Below are 17282 nucleotides of genomic sequence, written 5' to 3'. Positions count from 1 at the left end.
TTCAGACCTTTTGTTGGCTCTGCCTTTCCAGTATTTGATTTGAGGAGTTATTCTAAAGTTGTTTGTAGGTGAATATTAGGAGAGTCCATCTGGGTTGCTGCTTGTACTCTGCCATCTTGATCTGCCCCCCACCCCCTTTTGGGGTGGCCAACAGCATAGTAGTAGAGAAAGCCCTTATGTACTTTTCTAAAGCAAATTACTTATGAAAAGTTCTCAAAGACTTGCCTGTTTCATCTATACAATGGGACAAGAATCCCTGCTCTGCTTACTTGCGCAGGACCTCATAGATTACCTAGTCTAATCCATATCCTCACAGATATCCCCCTTTACAACAGTGCTGACAAGGAGGCATCCAGCCTCCACTTGAAGACCTCATTGATGCTACTTTGAGACAGCTCTAATTTCTAGAAGGTTTTCTCTCCATCTAGCCTCCATCTGCCTCTTTATAACTTTTCCCCATTGACATTTGGAGCCAAGGAGAGCAAATCTAATCTCTCCCTTCCCACATGACAACCCTTCAGATAACTGAAGACAGGGATCCTATTCCCAGCAAATTTTCCTTTCTTCAGACTAAAAATTCTAAATTCTTTCAGCTCTTTTTCATTTGGCCTGGTCTCCACCCCCCTCACCATCTTGTGTTTCCTTCTCTGGGCTAATGGGAAGGATCAATTGAAATCCTGTGAAGGCACTTCAGAAAGGACAAAGAAAATGATATTACTTTGTTTTCAAAGGGGCAAATGGGAAGAAGCAAAACAAAACCAAACCAGATTGAATTGTGAAATGAAATATTTATTTACACATAACGGAAACAAAGGGTAAGACGTTATCTTATTTGATGCTCACAACAACTCTGGGAGGTAGGTGCTAGTATTATCTCTATTTTACATTTGAGGAAACTGAGGCAAACATGTTTAAGTGACTTGCCCAGGGTTACACAGCTAGTAAGTTTCTGAATTCAGATTTGAACTCGGGTCTTCCTAACTTCAAGCCCAGTGCTCTAGCCATATGGCTACTTATTTATTAGCCTTAGAATCAGGATCTTCCTTTTGTTTACTAAGTTCGTCAATGGTCATCTTAATTGCCTCCTTTAAAACTTTTTTGAAGATCTTTCCCACTATTTTGGGAACCTCTCTTTTGGCTCGCACAACCTGCAGGATAAAGAATAGAGAAGTTTAGTATTTATGAAATAGTGGTAATAACTCCCATTTCCCTAGTTTTACAAACCTAGTTAGAGGTAGTCGGTACAAATATTATTGTCCCTGTTTCACAGATGAGGAAACTGGCTCAGGGGAGGAAGTGACCTGTTTAGAGTCACATAGCTAATAAGCATCTACATTAGGAGTTGAACCCAGGTCTTTTGACTCTCAGAGCAGTGTTCTTTTTGATACATTCTACTGTCTTTCTGTGGAAAGCCTGTAGTTGGAATTCAGGAATTTGCAGTATTGGGATCTCTAAGGATTTTGCCTTTCCTAGGATAGCCCTCTCTGTTTGTCTGTCTGTCTATCCTATTATTTTTCTCAATTATATGTAAAATTTTAAAAAATTTGCTTTTTAAAATTTTGAGTTCCAAATTCTCCCCCTCCTTCCCTTTCCTACCCCCTTCTTGAGAAGCCAAGCAATTAGATATAGATTATCCATGTGAAGTCATTCAAAATACATTTCCACATCAGCCATGTTGCAAAAGAAAACACAGACCACCCCCCCCAAAAAAAAACCTCAAGAAAAATCAAGTAAAGAAAGTATGTTTTGATCTGCATTCAGGCTCTATCAGTTCTTTCTCTGGTGGTGGATAGCATTTCTTATCATAAATCCTTCAAAATTGTCTTGGATAATTGTATCGATCAGAGTAGCTAAGTCATTCACAGGTGCTTCTTACAATATTGCTGTTACAATATACTATGTTCCTCTGGTTCTGCTCACTGCACTTTGTATCAGTTCATATAAGTCTTTCCTGGATTTTCTGAAACTATCCTGTTCATCATTCTTACAGCACAATAGTATTCCATCACAATCATATACCACAATTTGTTCAGCCATTTCCCAATTAATGGGCATCCTCTCAATTTCCAATTCTTTGTCACCACAAAAAGATTTGTTTTAGGAATCTAATGCATTTATATAATCTTGGGGTTTTGTCTCCCTTCTAAAGTGTAAGATCCAAAAGACCAGGGACTATGTCTAATCTAAATTTTCTAATTCCAGTGCTTTGCAATGCATTCTATATGCAGTAGGTGTTTAACAAATGTTTATTGTACTGGGTTGTAATCTATACTTCAAGACACAGTTCAAATTGTACTTCCCTAAACCATCCAGTCCACATCTCTGTTTTCCTTCTTTGAACTCCTACCTATTTTTTTTGTTTTGGTGAGGCAATTGGGGTTAAGTGACTTGCCCAGGGTCACACAGCTAGTAAGTGTTAAGTGTCTGAGGCTGGCTTTGAACTCAGGTCCTCCTGACTCCAGGGCCAGTGCTCTATCCACTGCGCCGCCTAGCTGCCCCAACTCCTATCTATTTTATCTGTAGTGCTCATCCAGCCCTTTCCATATCCTGGTTATTCACTACCTATGAGAGGAAGTGTAAGAAATTATCTGGTCCAATACCCTCATTTGACAGATGAGGAAACTGAGGCCCTAGAAGAAGTTAAATGACTTGCCCAAAGTAATCTAGACTATCAGTGGTAGAGGTGAGAATCAAACCCAGGTCTCTGGACTATAAATCTGGTGTTCTTGTCACCAAACCACACTTTTGTTTTTTGCTTTTTTGTTTTTATTTTTTCTCTTTTTCTTCTCTTCTCAAACCACACTTGTTAATTGATTAGCCAGTGGTTTGAGCATTTTCCCAATTGACCCCTCCCTACTTGGCTGCTCTGCCTGATGCTCCAGGACCAGGAATGGCATCAGGGACCACTTACCTTATGACTTGCCAGGGGTGCGCATTTGACCCACACATCAGCTTCCTTCTCATTGATGGCTTTGATGATTCCCTGACAATACTTCTCTTTCTGCATTTGGAGAGAGAGAGAGAGAGAGAGAGAGAGAGAGAGAGAGAGAGAGAGAGAGAGAAATGTGTAGGGAAACTTTAGCCTCAATCGCAAGGGGAAAATAGGAAATACACAATATACACATGCTCCACCCCCCTTTTCCAACCTTCCCCCAACCCCAATCATAGGTCCCTACCCCACCCCACCCCCCCAGCACTGTTCTCTTCCATGCTTAGGACATTAGGATTGTATGAGTTAGTGTTGGAAGAGACCTCGGAGTTCATCTAGCCCAGTGGTGTTGGACTGAAACAGAAATGGGGTCCACTAAGCCATACATAAGGATCCTTATGGGTCATTGATTGACTTAGCGTTACCTATTCTTCATTGCATTTTAATTTATTTTGTCAAAATTTCACAGTTACATTGATTCTGCTTCAGAACTTTCAGGAATCTTACTACTATTAGTAATATAATTGGTTATGTTAATAAACATAATAAGTATTTATTTAATGATAAAATAGAAGATGGAAAGAAGAGAGGAAAGATGAGAGGGAGAAGGGAAGAGGAGAGAGAGTGGAGAGAAGGTAGAGACAGGCAGAAACATGAAGGAGACAGAGAGGAGGAGAGGGGGAGGGAGGGAGGGGAAGGGAGGATGAATGTGGATCTTACCCCATTTTCTTTGAAGTCACATGCTACAGGAGTGATGTTTTCTGTTGTCAAGCATGTGGTCTCTTTCACAGTGAAACTTAGATAGTGGGGCTTTCTGGAATGGTTGTCCTAGACACCAGAGGAAGAACAATTCAAGGCATTTATAGCCTATCTCCAAGTATCCTTTTATCCTCACTACAATACAGTTAGGGAGGTGGCAGGGATACAGTCTGCTCTTTTAGGAAGCTCTCCAAAGTGTGAATTATGGGACCTGTGTTCTAATCTCTGCTCTGTCACAGTGTTTTTACGACCTTCAGCAAATCACAGAAATGGATTTGGAAGAATCCTCAGAAGTCATTTAAGCCAATCTGAAGAGAAGCCCCTTGTACAACCTCTATGACCAGTGCTCAATCTGCCTCTGCAATCTTTTTTTTGGTGAGGCAATTGGGGTTAAGTGACTTGCCTAGGGTCACACAGCTAGTAAGTGTCAAGGGTCTGAGGTCGGATTTGAACTCAGGTCCTCCTGAATCCAGGGCCACTGCTCTATCCACTGTGCCACCTAGCTGCCCGGTGCCTCTGCAATCTTAACTACTTCCAGTGTGGTGGGAAACTTTACTACCTGGTTTTTCCTCATTTACTTTTGCCTGTATCTTAGTATCCTCCTCTCTAAATGGGAGGAGTGTATAATACAGACAGTTCTCGCCTTCCTGTACATTTGGGCCAGCTGGGGGAAGGGGGGCAGTGGCAGCCCCTAGAGAGATCCTCTGCTTCAGGTACTGAAGCTGATCAGGCTGAAGATGGGTGTGTGGAAGGACCAGACACTGAAACCCTTCCTGCAGCCTTAGTCTAAGACCTCAGGGCTCAGGAAGTATAGAGAGCCGTGGAGAGGATGGGGCCACACAGAACTCCCCAGGGGAGATGGAGGTCTTCGGAACACACGGTCCACTTGTGGTAGTCTCTGCCAGCTCTTAGCATAGTGCCTGATGTATAGTAGGCACTGAACAAATGTTGTAGTCTCTGCCAGCTCTTAGCATAGTGCCTGATGTATAGTAGGCACTGAACAAATGTTTCTTGATTTGACCTGCCTGGGTTGTAACGGAGGGGAACATGTCTCAAAAAACAAAAAGAAACTGGAAAAAAAAAAAAAGAACCTGCCCAAGAACATATTACAAATCAGTGTTAGGATAGGGACTAGAATCTGACAGTAGGAATCTTGCTAATGCAGGCCACTGGAGTGGGGCCCATCTCCACCTTCCACTTTAAATATGATATGCTGCTTTCCCATCCTGAGATGGACAATCATTGAATTAAGCTAGATCCATGAGGCAGCAGTTATGTGGGAGAAAGAACACTAGGCCCTGAGGGAAGAGTAAATCTTGGCCCTTCTACTAACCAGTTGACTATCCACAGTCTTGGCCTCAGCTTTCTCATCTGTAAAAAGAAGACCTCAGACCAGAAGAGCTCTGAGGTTGCTTCTAGCTCTAGCATATCTGAATCACCCAATTTGTAGTCAAAAGACTTGGGTTCAAATCTTGCATCTGTTCATTATTATTGGGTACTTTAATTTTCCTCTCTGTAAAATAGGAATTATAATCCCAGCACATTGCCCATCTCTCAGTGGGTGGATTAGGAGGGCAGATAAACGCAAGGTGTCTTGTCAACTGTGAAACCTTATAGAAATCAACAGCAGTTATTCTTATTCTCAGGTTAATGATTCTTCTTCCCGTCCCTTTCCTATCCCCTATTTCTTTCTTTCTTTCTTTTTTTTTTTTTGGTGAGGCAATTGGGGTTAAGTGACTTGCCCAGGGTCACACAGCTAGTAAGTGTTAAGTGTCTGAGGCCGGATTTGAACTCAGGTCCTCCTGACTCCAGGGCCATTGCTCTATCCACTGAGCCACCTAGCCACCCCTATCTCCTATTTCTTATAGTACAATGGGATTGATCACTGGCTTTGGAATCACAGAACCATTCAAATTCAAGACACTTATCTGAGTGACCCAAGGCAAGTTACTTCAGCTCTCTGAGCCTCAGTTTCTCTCTCTGTAAAATAAAGGAGGTTGGACTAGAGTAAGAGTTGTGTCTCGTGGATCCCATTGATAGTCTAGGGAAGCCTATCTATGGACTCCTTCTGAGAAAACTAATTTTTTTTTTTGGTGGGGCAATGAGGGTTAAGTGACTTGCCCAGGGTCACACAGCTAGTAAGTGTCAAATGTCTGAGGCCAGATTTGAACTCAGGTCCTCCTGAATCCAGGGCCAGCACTCTATCCACTATATTACCTACCTGTCCCTGAAAACTATTTTTTAAATGCATAAAATGAACTCCATAGGAATACAAAGGAAATCAAAGGTCAGTGAACATATTTTTCCCCCTCTTCCAAATCCACAATCTCTCTGAAATCTATCTGTAGACCACCCTCTCCCCCAAGAATCTCTTTAAGGTCCCTTCTATCTTTAGACTTATGACCCTAGAGTTCTGTCAGAACCCAGTTCCTAGCTCATGTTCCCATTCCTCTTCTTGTTCCTCTCAAGTACTCACCCATTTAGGCTGGGCTTCAGCTGCTGTGAACCAGAAGGAATTCTTCTCATCAGTCTTTTCATTGTAAGAGGTGACAGCAATTGTCAGGGCATCAAAGTAGGTCAGTCCTTGGTTTTGGATGGCTTTAGCCTCAATCAATCCCAGAAAGAGCAGAGGAAGCACAATTTTGAAGCTTGCCATTTTGTTTCTTTGCCTGATAACTCTCCTTTCAACAGGGCCTTATTTATATCCCTAGAAAGTTTTAACAATGGGGGAGGGACCAGGGCCACTTACAGGGTTTAACCAATGGGTTTTTAAAATAATGTCAACCGAGGAATCTCCTCTTTGTATAGATCCTGATAGGAAGGGGACCAGAGAGAAGATTCATTGATTACCCTATAATGTACTCCATCTGTTTCCCTCCAAGCCAATTCAAGAAGGAATTCAAGATGCTTGAGGCTATCAGCAATTCACTAGAGCAATTTACTTACATCCTAGAATGAGATGTAATTATAAATGTGGATAGAGTTGGCCCATAGGGTGATAGATCTAAACCTGAAATAGACCTCAGAGGTCATTAAATCTACCACTCATTCCTTTTTTCAGATGAAGAGACTGAGACTTGGAGAGGCCAAAAGACTTGCCCAAGAATACATAGATAGTAAATAGTAGGGACAGGATTAAAACCGAGGGCCCCTAACTTTAAGTCTAGTGCTCTTCCTACTGTACCACACTGCTTTTGCTCTCATTTTATAGATTAGTGGTGTCAAATGCAAGTAAAAACAGACCACTAAGCTCTACGTGAGGAGCTCTGCCTGCTGCATATTGAATCAGAAAAACGTATAATATTATCTACATTTTATTGTATTTTTATTTATTTTGTTAAATAGTTACCATTTACATTTTAATCTGGTTTCCTCCAGCACTGATGAAGGCTGTATTGGTCTCTGTATTTGACACTTCTGTTATTGATCATAGACAATCTTCAATTTAGATGGGGAATGGACCTTCAAGATTATCTAACTCAACCCCCTCTTTTTACAAATCAGACCATCAAGGAGGGTGAGTGACTTGCCCAAGGTTGCATACATGAAACTGTCTCTACTCTCAATAACTGAATGTAGAAATATTTACATCTTAAATATAGGGTGAAATAAATACAACAAGTATAAAGTAGTTAACTACAAGGTAGTTTGGGGAAAAGGCACACTAACAGTCAGGGAATCAGGGAAAGGCTTCATTCCTTGAGAAGACAGCAGGAATTTAGAGTCAGAGAGGACTTGGGTTCCAACTGAAACTTTGCAGCTTAGTAGTTGTATAACTTTGGGCAAATCATTGGTCCTCTCTGGGCCTCAGTTTACTTCTCCAAACATAAACATTGTGTGGGAGTCTTCTGACCCCAAATCCAGCCTGCTTTTCTACCACACTACACTTTTTTTTTTTTTTTGGTGGGGCAATGAGGGTTAAGTGACTTGCCCAGGGTTACACAGCTAGTAAGTGTCAAGTGTCTGAGACCAGATTTGAACTCAGGTGGGTCCTCCTCAATCCAGGGCCAGTGCTTTATCCACTCTGCCACCTAGCTGCCCCCAATACACTTCTTATTCTTTTTTGTTTGTTCGGGGTTTTTTTTGCGGGGCAATGGGGGTTAAGTGACTTGCCCAGGGTCACCCAGCTAGTAAGTGTCAAATGTCTGAGGCCAGATTTGAACTCAGGTACTCCTGAATCCAGGGCCGGTGCTTTATCCACTGCGCCACCTAGCCGCCCCTAATACACTTCTTCTTAAGGCATGAGACCTTTCATAATGAAGTTAGCATTTCAAAGAGATAGCATTTATACAGTGCTCTAAGGTTTGTAAAATACTTCTCAAATATTATCTCATTTGATCCTCATAACAACCCTATGAAATAGGTGTTATTAATATCCCCATTTTATAGATGAGGAAACTGAGTCAGTCAGAAGTTAAATTATTGTCTAGGGTCACACAGCTAGTAAGTGTCTGAAGCTAGATTTGAACTCAGGTCTTCCTGGCTCCAGGTCTATAGTGTCCTCATTCCCAAACTATCTTGTATTTGAAAATTTTGTACAAATTTGTATTTCTTCATCCTGTGTTTATGCTGTATATATTAATCCACTTATTTGTTGCCTCTCCCATTAGAACATCAGCTCATTTTGAGTTTCATTCTTTGAACTTAGATCCCCAGTGCCTAGCACAGTGTCTGACACATAGTAAAAATGGTCAATAATTGTTGATCGGTTGATTGATTGAAGGAAATCATGCTCAGAGAGGTTAGATCAATTGCCTAAGTTCTCACAACTGTCAGAGTCAGTGTTCTTGATTCAGATACAACATGAAGAACATAGGCTTGGGGCTGAGGCAGGAAGTGGTCCATTTTGATAGAAGTGTGGAGGAAGGTTGGCAGAATAATAAACGAAAAGGCTGAAAAGTAGACGTAGACTTAGGACTTAAGCGACCAGGGCTTTGCTGGCAGTAAGGGGTGGTGGTGGTGGAGGGGCTATGGTGTCTAGGGGCAGTGTTCTGGGAAGCCTCCATCCTTCCTCTGCCTAGAAAAGTGGAAGGGATGGAGGCTCCAGGTGCCTGCTTGGTCCCCTATTTTCTCTTCTCTCATTTGGTTAGCCTAGATATAAGGCAATTTTCAAAGGTCCTATCTTCCTCCTCTGTCCTGGGGGACATGTAAAGCTTTCATTCTATTCTTCTGGAAAGAGATGTAACAAAGGCCTAAGTGACAAGACTTGACAACAGACTGGATCTGGAAAATGAGAGAAAGTGAAGAGTCAAGGATGACACCTAAACTGAAAACCTGGTTAACTGGGAGAATGGTAGTGCCCTTGACAATAACAGGGATGTTCATGACGTAGGAAGGTCTGGGGGAAAAGATCATGAGTTCAGTTTTGCACATGTTGAGTTTAAGATGTCTACTTGACATCCATTTTGAGATGTCCAATAGGCAGTTGGAGATGTGAAACTGGAGGTCAGGAGGAAAGTTAGGGCTGGATAAGTAGATGTGAGAATCAATAGCATACATGATATTTGAATCAATGGGAGCTGATGAGATCACTAAGTGAAGTAGTATATATAGAAAAGAGGGCCCAGGACAGAATTTTGGGGGACACCCATGGTTAGCAGGCATGACCTTGAATGAAGATCCAGCAGGAGTCAGACAGGCAGGGGGAGAACTAGGAGAGAATAATGTCACAAAATTCTAGAGAGAAGATGAGATCAAGAAAAAGAGGGTGATTGAAAGTGTCAAAGGCTGCAGAGAGGTCAAGAAAGATGAAGACTGAGAAAAGGCCATTAGATTTGGAATCACTGGTAACTTTGGAGAGACCAGTTTTGGTTGAATGATGAAGTTGGAAGCCAGAATATGGGAAGTTAAGGAAAGAGTAGGAGGAAAGAAAATTGAGGCATCTACTGTCAGTAGCCTTTTGGAGGGGTTTAACCACAAAACAGAGGAGAGTGTCAACCTTGACCAAATGACTGAAGAACCACAGCAGCTCTGCAACTGCTATTAACTCTAAAAAAAACCCCAAAGAGCTCACACAGGTTACCAAAACCCTAGTTAACTCTAAAAGTAAAATAAAATAAAATAATAAAACTAAAGAGCTAATAGTGGTTATAAGCAAAAAGCTTTCTTTATTCTGTTGGAGGTGGAAAACTAGACACAAATGGGCCACCCCCTCCCCAAGTAGAAGACTTGCTTTAGTGTAGACCAATAAATCTCAATATTTATGCCAATGGCTACACAGTGAGCTGTAGCCCTGATAATAGAGGGGTAACAGCAACAATGAGACAAGTTGGATTCAGAGCAGGACTTCATGACCAGAACATGGGTATTACAGATACTTGTCCAAGCTCAGAGACCATCTGTTACTGGTGTGAAACAATTCTGGGATTTTGCTGTGGCTGAGATCATCCAGAGGGTGAGCTGCAAAGGATTGTTGTTATGCTGAGCTTAGGACACAGCTTGCTTGCTGAGCTAATGGTAAAAAGAGAGGGGGTGTTCTTGGCACGGGGATCCTGACAAGGGATATAAGACAATAGGTAGTCGAGATGGATGGATCAAGTGAGGGTTTTTTGAGGATGGGGAGACAGGGATATGTTTGTGGACAGTAGGGAAGTAGACAGTATATATAGGGAGAGACTGAAGGTAAGTGAGAGAATGGGATGATAGAGGGGACAATCTTTTAGAGAAGATGGAATGGGATAGGATCAAGGGCACATGTAGAGCAGTTTGCCTAGGCAAGGCAAAGGGTTACCTCTTCGTGTGAGACAGAGGTAAAGGAGGAGAAAGTGGCAGAAGGCATCTGAGTGATGTGAGATGAGGAGGATGGGGGGGAAAGGAGTAGTCCTTGAGAAATAGTCTCAATTTTTATTTCAGTGAAATAGAGGGCAGAATGCTCAGCTGAGAGGGTGGGGGGAGGATCTGAAGAGGGATGAAAAGGTTTGGAAAAAATTGGTGAGTGAGATACGGAATCAGTTAGGGAGTTATAAAAAGATTGTTGTGATGTAATGAGGACCCACTTGAGAATATGAAACATTAATTTGTAGTGAATCTAGTCAATATGATATCATGATTTTTTTAAACTAACTTTGTTCAGCAACACATGAGTAGTAGTGAAGTAGTGGGAGTGATCTGAGGTCAAAGCTTGGCAGGGCAAGAATGTCAGTAAGGTATGGGGCAAAGAATTAGAGAGAAGAAGACCCCTGTCTTCAACTGGTTCCCCAAGGAGTCAAAATAATTAAGAGAGGAGAGGATAAAGATAATGAAGAGAGGAGAGGATAGCAACTGCAAGGGGATGACTTGGCAAAGAACTAGGATTGAATAGGTCTAGGATTGGAGTCATGGTGAGGACAAAGAAGAATGTTATAAATATCCAGGGTAGGGACAGCTAGATGGCACAGTGGATAGAGCACCGGCCCTGGAATCAGGAGTACCTGAGTTCAAATCTGACCTCAGACACTTAACACTTACTAGCTGTGTGACCCTGGGCAAGTCACTTAACCCCAATTGCCTCACTAAAAAAAAATATCCAGTGTAAAACCTTTCCCATATGGCCAAGTGCTACAATCTGATGGAAAGTCAAATACTGTCTGACTCTCCATCTTTGAAAATGAAAAAAACAAAAAACACCACAGGAGCAGAATCCACTTAGCTCCATACAGAAATCCTCATTATGTTCTGACAAGCAAACAAACCTTGAGAGTCTTAGGTCTCTGATATGTCCCTGATCATACAGAAGAGGTGTCTGGAGGGCACACACAGCCCATATATGGACCCTGTGGCATCTCCACCAGACAAAGGCTGGTTGCTTTCCATCCTCCCCCACTGAACAACTGGCACCTCAGGAAGAAGATGGAACTCGACCCTTAGTCTTGAGGACCTAGGGAGAGAACTGGGTGAGCCTTGACTTAGTGTGCCTGGGAATCTGTTGACCTCATGACTGGCATTACTGCCATTATATTGGATGGAGCCAAATAGCCTTTGGTTGCCAACTTCCACCCCATTATGGGAGACTTTGCTTCTGCAAGAAGTCAGGCTGGCTACAGCATAGATGGTAGAAATTATACCCTTTGTCAGGACCATAAAAGTGCCCAAAGTCTGAGGAAAGAACGGGATCAATGTGGTTTGTTTTTGTTTTTGGTTTTTTTTTTTTAATTGATAAGAGCAGTACAGTCAGCATTGAGGTCTGGTAACACATTTGGGACATAGGTAACTTTGGAGTTGACAGAAGAGCTTTGGAATTTCTGTAAGACTTACAAATTGTGTGGAACTATGCACAAAGAGATGTAAAATTGTGCATATCTTTTGATCCAGCCATAACACAACTAGGTCTATATTCCAAATCAATTTTTTTTAAAAAAGGGGGTGGGGGAAAAGGACCTATCTGTATAAAAATATTTATAGCAGTTCTTTTTGTAGTGGCAAAGAATTGGAAATTGAGGGAATGCCCATCAATTGGGGAATGGCTGAACAAGTTGTGGTATATGATTGTAATGGAATATTGTTCTATAAAAAATGATGAGCAGGCTGATTTCAGAAAACCTGGAAAGACTTAAGGGAACTGATGCTGAGTAAAGTGAGCAGAACCAGAACATTGTACACAGTAACAGCAACATTGTATGATGATCAATTGTGATAGACTTGCGTCTTCTCAGCAATACAATGATCCAAGACAATTCCAAAGGACTCATGATGGAAAATGCTATCCACATCTAGAGAAAGAACTGATGCAGTCTGAATGCAGATTGAAGCATACTATTTTTCATCTTCTGTATTTTTCCTATTCTTTTTTCCCCTTTGGGTCTGTGTCTTCTTTTATAACATGACTAATAATGTAATATGCTTTTCATGATGATTGAACATGTATAACTTATATCAAATTACTTACTGTCTCATGGAGGGAGGGAGAAAATTGGAACTAAAAATTTAAATTGTCTTTACATGTATCTGGGGATTCAGAAGGAGCAGGAGATGCTCTACATGTGGCTTGGGAGAGCAGTTTGCTGACAACAATTTAGTCTTTGCTGTAGAAATCTCCATGAGATGTCTGACAAATTGTACTACCACTTTGATTACCTGCCCATGCTAGACAACTGTACTGACCTCCTTCAAACCCTGGGTAGGACTACAGGGCCTCCAACAGTGCCCCTGAAAACCACAGTTGCATCCTTATTCCTCCCCACACCCCTATTCTTACCAACAATTCTGCTCCTCTGCCCCACTAAGATTGTAACTCCCATTATGTCACTAACCCTCAACTATTTATTAGAAGAAAGAAGAGGGATGTGAGTGTGCATGTCTGTGTGTTTGTGACCTGGAGAGCATCTCCTGCTCCTTCTGAATCAATAACACAGGGAAAGTCAGCAGGCACATAGACTCCCTAAGGAACTGGGATCAATGGAATCACCAGAGAGATCAAATATATTAAGACAGAGAAAGGTGGTGTGTGCTTTTGCTCCTGGGTCTTCAGTAGCCTTCCTGCCCCACCCTCACTGAGAATGAAGAAGCCCTAGGGATGCTCATATCTCCTGAGTGACCAGTTACAGCCTAAAGCTCCATTTTGTGCCAGAGGGGAGTTGGACTATCAGCTTGTTGCCAGTTCCCTAAATGCTGCCCTCCTCCCAGGAATCAGTACCTGTCTTTGTGACCAGCTGTCTTTCTCCTTCCCCCCAAGGCCTGGTCCTGCCTGACCCAGATAAGAACTCTGTAAAACCCATCAGATTTTTATCATTTTTGACATTCCTCTTTTCACCTTCCTCCTGGTGAAACTGACTTGCTTCTATCCCCCCTAACTGTCCTCCTCCATTGTATTTCCCCTCAATAGAACTGGCTTTCTTTACTTTCTCTCTGCTGACTCCTGTCTTGTTGGGCTTTCTGCTTTCTGCACTGCTCTTTGGGATTCCAAACCTTAGATAGCTTATATGTAGACAATTAATGATAAAGACAGGATTCTGAGATTTGGAGGAAATCCTCTTCCTCAAATTTGGGATTGCTTTTTACTTTCTCCCTCTGTGGAAGATGCCTGGCTAAACTGGGATTACCTAGAGGTACAGTGGGCTCAAAGGCCAGCAAATAGGGTTTGAGGAAATGCTGGGGTTGGGTTCCCTGAAATCAAAACAAAACCGAACCATTTCTTTGGAGAAATTAGGATGGGGATATCTCCCTAGCTTGAAGTGAATTGCTTAGTGGGTATGACCTTCTTGAGTATGACCTTCTGCCTGGCAGGTGAAGGGAAATGGGAAATGCGGTAGCCCCTTTTGTGAGTCTCCACATTCTTTGTTTTATTTATTTTTGACTTATCGACACTTTAAAAAATCTATTTGTAAATGAGTTTTTATTTTGTTTTCATGAAGATTCATCTTCCCTCCCTTCTACCTCCCCCAATTCCCATTGAGAAAGCAAGAGAAACAAAAACTCTGTGACAAACTGTATAGTTCAAGCAAAACAAATACATATGATTGTCATGGCAAAAATATACATAAAATGTTCACACACATGTGTATACATGTATACACACATATAAATACATACACCCATATCTATATCTATATCTGCACTCTGAGTCTATCACCTCTCTATCAGGAGGCAGATGTCTGTTGTATCCTTAAGCCTTTAGAATCATGGTTGGTCGTTGTGTCGGTCAGAGTTCCTAATGCTTTCAAATTTGGATTATTGTTACAATATTATTGCAATTGCCCAAGTTGTTCTCCTGCTTCTGCTTGCTTCATTCTCCATAAGTTCATACAAATATTTTTAGGTTTCTCTGAAACCACCCCCTTCTTATAGCACAATACTATTCCATCACATTTATATACCAAAACTTGTTCAAGTCATTCTTCAATTGATGAGCACCCCCTCAGTTTTCAATTCTTTGTCAGTTTAAAAAGAGCTGCTATACTCATTTTGTGGTGGCAAAGAATTGAAAATTGAGGGGATACTCATCAATTGGAGAATGGTTGAACAAATTGTAGTATATGATTGTGATAGAATACTACTGTGCTATAAGAATGATGAGCAGGATGTTCTCAGAAAAATTTGGAAAGATTTGCATGAAATGGATGCAAAGTGAAATAAGCAGAACCCGGGGCACCCAGGTGGCGCAGTGCATAGAGCACCGGCCCTGGAGTCAGGAGGACCTGAGTTCAAAGCCAGCCTCAGACACTTAACACTTACTAGCTGTGTGACCCTGGGCAAGTCACTTAACCCCAATTGCCTCATCAAAAAACAAACAAAGAAAAAAGAACCATAACCAGGAGAAGATTATACATAGTAACAGCAATATTGTATGATGATCAGCTGTGAAAGACAGCTATTCACAGTAAGACAAATATCTGAGACAATTCTAAAGGACTTATAATGAAAAATGATATCTACCTTAAGAGAAAGAACTGAAGGAATCTGCACACCCAAGCATACTTTTAAAGTATGCTTAATTTTTTTTGTTTTTTTCTCTTTTCTTTTTCCGACGTGACTAGCAAATATGTTTTGTATGACTGCACATGTAAAATGTATATCAAATTGCTTGCTTTCTCAAATGGGGTGAGGGGAGAAAGGGAAGGAGAGAATTTAAATCTCAAAATTTAAAAAAAAATTTGAAAATTGTTTTTACATGTAATTGGGAAAATAAAATATTAGATTTAAAAAAGAGGTATGTGGGGGAAGCTAGGTGGTGCAGTGGATAGAGCACCAGCCCTGGATTCAGAAGGACCTGAGTTCAAATCTGGCCTCAGACACTTAACAATTACTAGCTGTGTGACACTGGGCAAGTCACTTAACCCCAATTGCCTCACCCCAAAAAAAAAAAAGAGGTATGTGTGTGGAACTTTTTCCTTTGCTTTCTTTGGAGCAGTATAGATGTAGTTGTGGTATCTCTGGATCAAAGGGTATGCACAGTTTAATACTTTGGGGACTTAATTCCAAACTGTTTTCTAGAATGGCTGGAATAGTTCATAGTCCCACCAACACTGATGGATCTGATTTCCCACAGTATTCTTCATTTTCCCTTTTTGGTCAACTTTGCCAGTCTAATGAGCATGGTTTTAATTTGCATTTCTATAATTATTATTAATGACTTAGAACATTCTGTTTCATATGCCTGTTGATAGCTTGGATTTCTTTCTCTGAAAACTGATTGTTTATATCCTTAGGGGCAGTTAGGTGGTGAAGCAGATTAAGCTTTGGGCCTAGAGTCAAGGAGAAAAGTTCTGACTCGGACATCAGCTGGCTGTTTGATTCTGGACAAGTCAATCTGTTTGCCTCATTTTCCACAAATGTAGAATGGGGATATTAATAGCACATATCTTCCAGGATTGTTGAGAGGATCAAACTGCCTGTTCATATCCTCTGACCATTTATCAATTGTGTAATAACTCTGTTTCTTATAAATTAGTATTATTTACTTAAGAATGAAATGTTTATCAAAGAAACTAGATGCAAAAACTATTTTTTCTATTTATTTACTTCTCATCTAATTTCAGTTGCCTTTTTTTGTGAAAAAAAGTTTAATTTAATGTAACCCGAATCAAAATTGTTAATTTTATCTTTTATGATATGCTCTTTCTCTTCTTTGGTAATGAACTGTTCTCCTAGCCATGGATCTGATGGACAACTTATTCTGTGCACCACTGATTTATTTATGATGTCAGTGTTTATGGCTAAATCATATACCCATTTGGAGCTTGTCTTGGTATACCTTGTGAGATGTTGGCCTACTTTCTGCCAGTCTGCTTTTTAGTTTTCTTAATAGTTCTTGCTGAATAGTGAGTTCTTGTCCCAATAGCTGCGATAATTCAGTTTATCAAAAACTAGGTTACTTTGCTCACTTGCTTCTGTATATTTTGTACCTAATTTATTCCATTGATCAACCTTTCTATTTCTTCACTAATACTAATTCTTTTTTGGGGGGAGGGCAATGAGGGTTAAGTGACTTGCCCAAGGTCACACAGCTAGTTAAGTGTCAAGTGTCTGAGGCCAGATTTGAACTCAAGTCTTCCTGAATTTAGGGCCAGTGCTCTATCCACTGTGCCACCTAGCTGCCCCCAATACTAATTCTTTTGATGCTTATTGCTTTGTAGTATATTTTAAGATCTGCTGCTGCTAGTTTCTTTTCCTTAACTCTTTTTCCCCCCATTAACTACCTGCATATTCTTGATCTTTTGCTTCTCCAGATGAATTTTCTCATTATTTTTTCCCTCTATGTATAAAATAATCCTGTCATAATGTAATTGGTATAGCACTGGACAATAAATTAATTTAGGTAGTATTGTCATTATATTGGCTCTACTTATCCATATAAGCAACTAATGAAATACTAATAATAATGATAACAATGACAATGATGATAGCTAGCATTTATATAGTATTTATTATGTGACAGGCACTGTGTATTTCCCTAATTATTTCTATCTGTCTTTTTGTAAAAAGTGTTTTGTAGTTGTGTTCATGTAGTTTCTAGGTGTGTCTTGGCAGGTAGACTCCTGAGGATTTTATATTTTCTGAAGTTATTATTATTATTTTTTTAGGCAGGGCAATGAGGGTTAAGTGACTTGCCCAAGGTCATACAGCTAGTAAGTGTAAAGTATCTGAGGTTGGATTTGAACTCAGGTCCTCCTGAATCCAG

The 17282-nt window shown here is 40.8% G+C and overlaps 1 protein-coding gene across 1 annotated transcript; it reads right to left on the bottom strand.

Annotated features, from left to right (window-relative positions):
• Positions 1–904: 904 nt before the first annotated feature.
• On the bottom strand, positions 905–6414 carry LOC122729284 (antibacterial peptide PMAP-23-like). The gene is made up of 4 exons (XM_043968097.1): positions 6165–6414; positions 3650–3757; positions 2912–3001; positions 905–1148 (listed from the first exon to the last, which is right to left on the bottom strand). Exons 1-4 carry the CDS (start codon positions 6342–6344, stop codon positions 1014–1016), a joined length of 513 nt encoding a protein of 170 aa, XP_043824032.1. The 5' UTR covers positions 6345–6414; the 3' UTR covers positions 905–1013.
• Positions 6415–17282: the final 10868 nt, after the last annotated feature.

This window comes from Dromiciops gliroides, chromosome 1 (assembly GCF_019393635.1).
Source record: "Dromiciops gliroides isolate mDroGli1 chromosome 1, mDroGli1.pri, whole genome shotgun sequence".
Classification (NCBI taxonomy): Eukaryota; Metazoa; Chordata; class Mammalia; order Microbiotheria; family Microbiotheriidae; genus Dromiciops; species Dromiciops gliroides.
This window is presented reverse-complemented; position numbering and strand designations above follow the sequence as displayed.

What these genes read in the sequence shown, in the direction of transcription:
- LOC122729284 (XM_043968097.1), bottom strand. Translation starts at nt 6,344, where the DNA reads ATGGCAAGCTTCAAAATTGTGCTTCCTCTGCTCTTTCTGGGATTGATT. An exon ending in CTGAAGCCCAGCCTAAATGG is followed by an intron (nt 3,758 to 6,164) that starts GTGAGTACTTGA and finishes TCTGGTGTCTAG; the next exon opens with GACAACCATTCCAGAAAGCC. An exon ending in GTGACTTCAAAGAAAATGGG is followed by an intron (nt 3,002 to 3,649) that starts GTAAGATCCACA and finishes CTCCAAATGCAG; the next exon opens with AAAGAGAAGTATTGTCAGGG.